This window comes from Monopterus albus, unplaced genomic scaffold (assembly GCF_001952655.1).
Source record: "Monopterus albus unplaced genomic scaffold, M_albus_1.0 scaffold342.1, whole genome shotgun sequence".
NCBI classification, from domain to species: Eukaryota; Metazoa; Chordata; class Actinopteri; order Synbranchiformes; family Synbranchidae; genus Monopterus; species Monopterus albus.
The window spans coordinates 616,390-619,878 of NW_018128222.1; the positions used below are offsets into that span (position 1 = coordinate 616,390).

Genomic DNA, 3,489 nt, shown 5'->3' on the forward strand with positions numbered 1-3,489 from the left:
TCTATATGCTGATCAACTGATGCTTTGTCTGTACATTCCTACTCTGGACATTCAACCAGTAACTGCATCTGTTAAATAAATTCAGTTACTAATATAAGATGAATATAGCTCAGCGTGCAGCACGCACCTCCCCCCTTTTTGTCAGTTCTTGTAGAACAGGTTTGTCTTCCAGTCTAAACTGGGAAAGCTCCATTACGTCACCAGTCACTTCAAATACCGCAGGTGCATCTGGCACCTTGTTATTGCCACAGTTATCAGGCCACCAGGATGAACCAGCTGACATTTGAGAGGGAGAACCGTGAGCGTATCCAGGCCGTGGAGAACTCATTCGGCCCATCGGGAAGGCCCCTGTCCAAGCTGGGCCGGGTTCTGGTGGGAGAGGGCCGTCTGTATAAGCAAGGTCGCAAGAAGCGTCAGCCGAAGGCCTTCTTCCTCTTCAACGATGTGCTGGTGTACGGCAGTGTCATTCTGAACGGCCACTGGTACAAGAAACAGAAGATCATCCCTCTGGGTTAGTGATTTTGCTTAACATGAGGTCAGGATTATACCATCTATATATGTTTGCACATGTAGCAGCAGGTGGTCATACCTGGCTATCCCATGCCAGGGATAGCTGGGATATTTAAGACTTGTGTACAGCAATATGTTTATATTCTTAACACAAGCATCTCGGCTGTACAACGTTCCATGGGGCTTCAAAGGCTGCGTTATTGAGCAACTCGTCTTTAGCTAACCAGAACTCTGATCCAGTCAGACATAATGCTGCACAAAACAATGAAATCTATGGCTACAAAGAAGGGCAATAATTGTTCTAACTAAAGTGTCCACACTGAGGCCCAGTTGACCAGGACATTGTTTCTGGAAATGCTATTGTTAAATGTAATATTTCCAAGCTCTGAGCATGTGATTAAATTCCATTCACCCATTCACCTCCACTGAGCTGGAACTTTGGAGGTGCAGTAGTTTCTAAGGATTTCTACAATGGCTTTCAATGCTAAGTTGTGCTTATGTCACTCCTGAAAAGTTCTGAATGGCTGAAATGATCCTATGGCACCTGCCAGGTTACTGTTTGTATATGAATCAGAGGTAGAAAAGCACAAAAGCTTAACCATCTTTTGGTGTCAATATCTTTCCTGCATTGTTGTCAACATGCCATCCAACTGTCATTTCAGAGGACATCCAGCTGGAGGACATGGAGGATGGTGTACTGATGAACCAGTGGCTGATCCGCACACCACGCAAATCCTTTCTTGTGTCTGCCCCTTCGTACGAGGAGAAGCAGGCCTGGATGAACCACATCCAAGAGTGCCGGTCCAGCTGGTTGCAAGGCAGCAGCTGCCAACCTGGCTCCAACTTTGCTGTTTCCTGGATTCCAGACCAGGCTGCCTACAAATGCATGCGGTGTCTCGACAAGTTCACTACAACCAGGCGTCGACATCACTGCCGAAAATGTGGCTTTTTGGTCTGTAATTCATGCTCCAAGCAGCGAGAAGTGATAGACCACATTCACCCCACCAAGCAGCAGAGGGTGTGCATCCTCTGCCACGTGAGAAGCCAAGGCCAGAGCAGAGACAACACGAGGAACAGTAGCTCAGAGGATGACCTCGCTACATCCAGTGATGAAGAGGAAATGATGCATATTCCCAGCAGCTGGCACACAAACACCTACGCTTACCCAAAACCCATGCATCATCGCTTCAATATGATATAGTCACATCATGACGTCATCTCTCAGACATAATGGACTGTATTATAACAAAGAGAACTGGACTTTTGTTTGGAATCAGACGACCAGGAAATGTTGACACACAGCTGATCTGACTAAATACAGAGAAAACGAGAAGAACGTATTTTATTTGTACATATTTACTGCTGCTGTCATTGCAGCACTTTTTACTTTGTTGTGAAGTAGCCACAGATCACTTTTCTATCTTCTCTGAGTGTAAATGATGCCAGAGGGTGTCGAGAAGAACTGAGTGTGATTCTAATCAAATGTGTGTATCTGTCACTGTTTATATGTTAAAGAGAAGATTTGTAGCTTTTGTAATGTTCTGTACATTTGTAAATAAAACTAAATTTCAATAAATATTTCTGCTGGTTCCATGATTTAGCACATTCAATTTGAAATTTACTACAGTAAATTGTCAAATCTCAGCTTAGAAATTTTGAAATAAACTACAGTAAATTGTCAAATCTCAGCTTTAATCTGAGCAGGTTTACACCTGTGTAGGAGATATGGTTTTAACACACACTGCCCAAAGGTTATGGGTTTAAAAGTTTTTTCTGCTATACAAGTGTTAGAGTACTGCCCAAAGGTTACGGGTTTAAAGGTTTTTTCTGCTATACAAGTGTTAGAGTAGCAGTAACAGACGGGGGTGTGGTGGCTTACAGTTGAAAAGTCCTTCTTGGACAATATTTGTGAACAGTCTTTCATCAGATAAGTCACCACACAGACTGGCGGTGCTGGTGAACTTCTCTCTTGGTCCTGAGGTCAAAAACATCCACGATGGCAAACATCAGTGAAACCTCAGCCACTGCTTCTCTGTTCAGTCCAGAGGGAGACGTTACATGGACGACATTGTCTTAAGTGAATGGTTTATTGGCTTTTATAAATGAAAATGTGTAACAATCCTTTTTAACCATGGGTGAGTCCTTTGAGTGTCTAACCTGTTTGACTGCTCCTCATGCGGAACAAGGAAATGTTACCTAGTTTAATGACAAAGACGCCAAAGATAACACATTTATCACACCTTTCATTGGTGGTATTGTTAATCTTTGTGTTCTTACTGTAGATGGTGGAGGCTTATTTACATATTGACTGGTTTCTTTAATGAAACTAGTCAGCCATGCCTGGTGTGTTACTGGTTTCATTAAAGAAACTAGTCAGCCATGCCTGGTGTGTTATTAGGACTATTTGTCTGTGATACTGCTCTATCTCACTGTGAAACACCTGCATTCACACAGTGCTCTGATCCCACCGGATCCGTCTCAAGTCTGTACAAACTATTTCAAATCTTCTTTCAGACATTTCTCTTTCCTGCTTCAGTGCCTGAAAACACGTTTGTTTAAAACCAACTTGGAGTCTGTTCCCTACAGAGACTAACATCTAAGAGCATTTAATAACTCAAATGTTTCTATTAATGGCACAAACTGGCAAATTGTAAATAACACGAAGATTGTGTTTTTGTCTGCATCTGAATCTTAGATTATGTGATTAGGACAGGCAGGGCACAGCTGTGGATGGATGTGTGTGTTATTGCACCTTAGGTTTATGCAGTGTCTTCACAGATTCAGCTTTAGGTTGGCCAGGTAGCATCCACCCTGGGCTAAGGGTTTGAGCAAATGGAACGTGCACATGCAGCTGGTCCCGCTGAGCTGATAAAACAGGCTGCTCATTTGCAAAAAGCAACTATTATGTCAGCATCACTGTGGATTGCAGCAGGCAATAAGACATTAGGCCTTTAGTGCTGAGTACAACTAGAATGGTGA

The 3,489-nt window shown here is 43.1% G+C and overlaps 1 protein-coding gene across 1 annotated transcript; it reads left to right on the plus strand.

The window, feature by feature from the left end:
- The first annotated feature begins 267 nt into the window (after positions 1-267).
- LOC109974668 (pleckstrin homology domain-containing family F member 1-like) lies at positions 268-1,970 on the plus strand. The gene is made up of 2 exons (XM_020624993.1): positions 268-511; positions 1,173-1,970. Exons 1-2 carry the CDS (start codon positions 268-270, stop codon positions 1,709-1,711), a joined length of 783 nt encoding a protein of 260 aa, XP_020480649.1. The 3' UTR covers positions 1,712-1,970.
- The last annotated feature ends 1,519 nt before the right edge of the window (positions 1,971-3,489 follow it).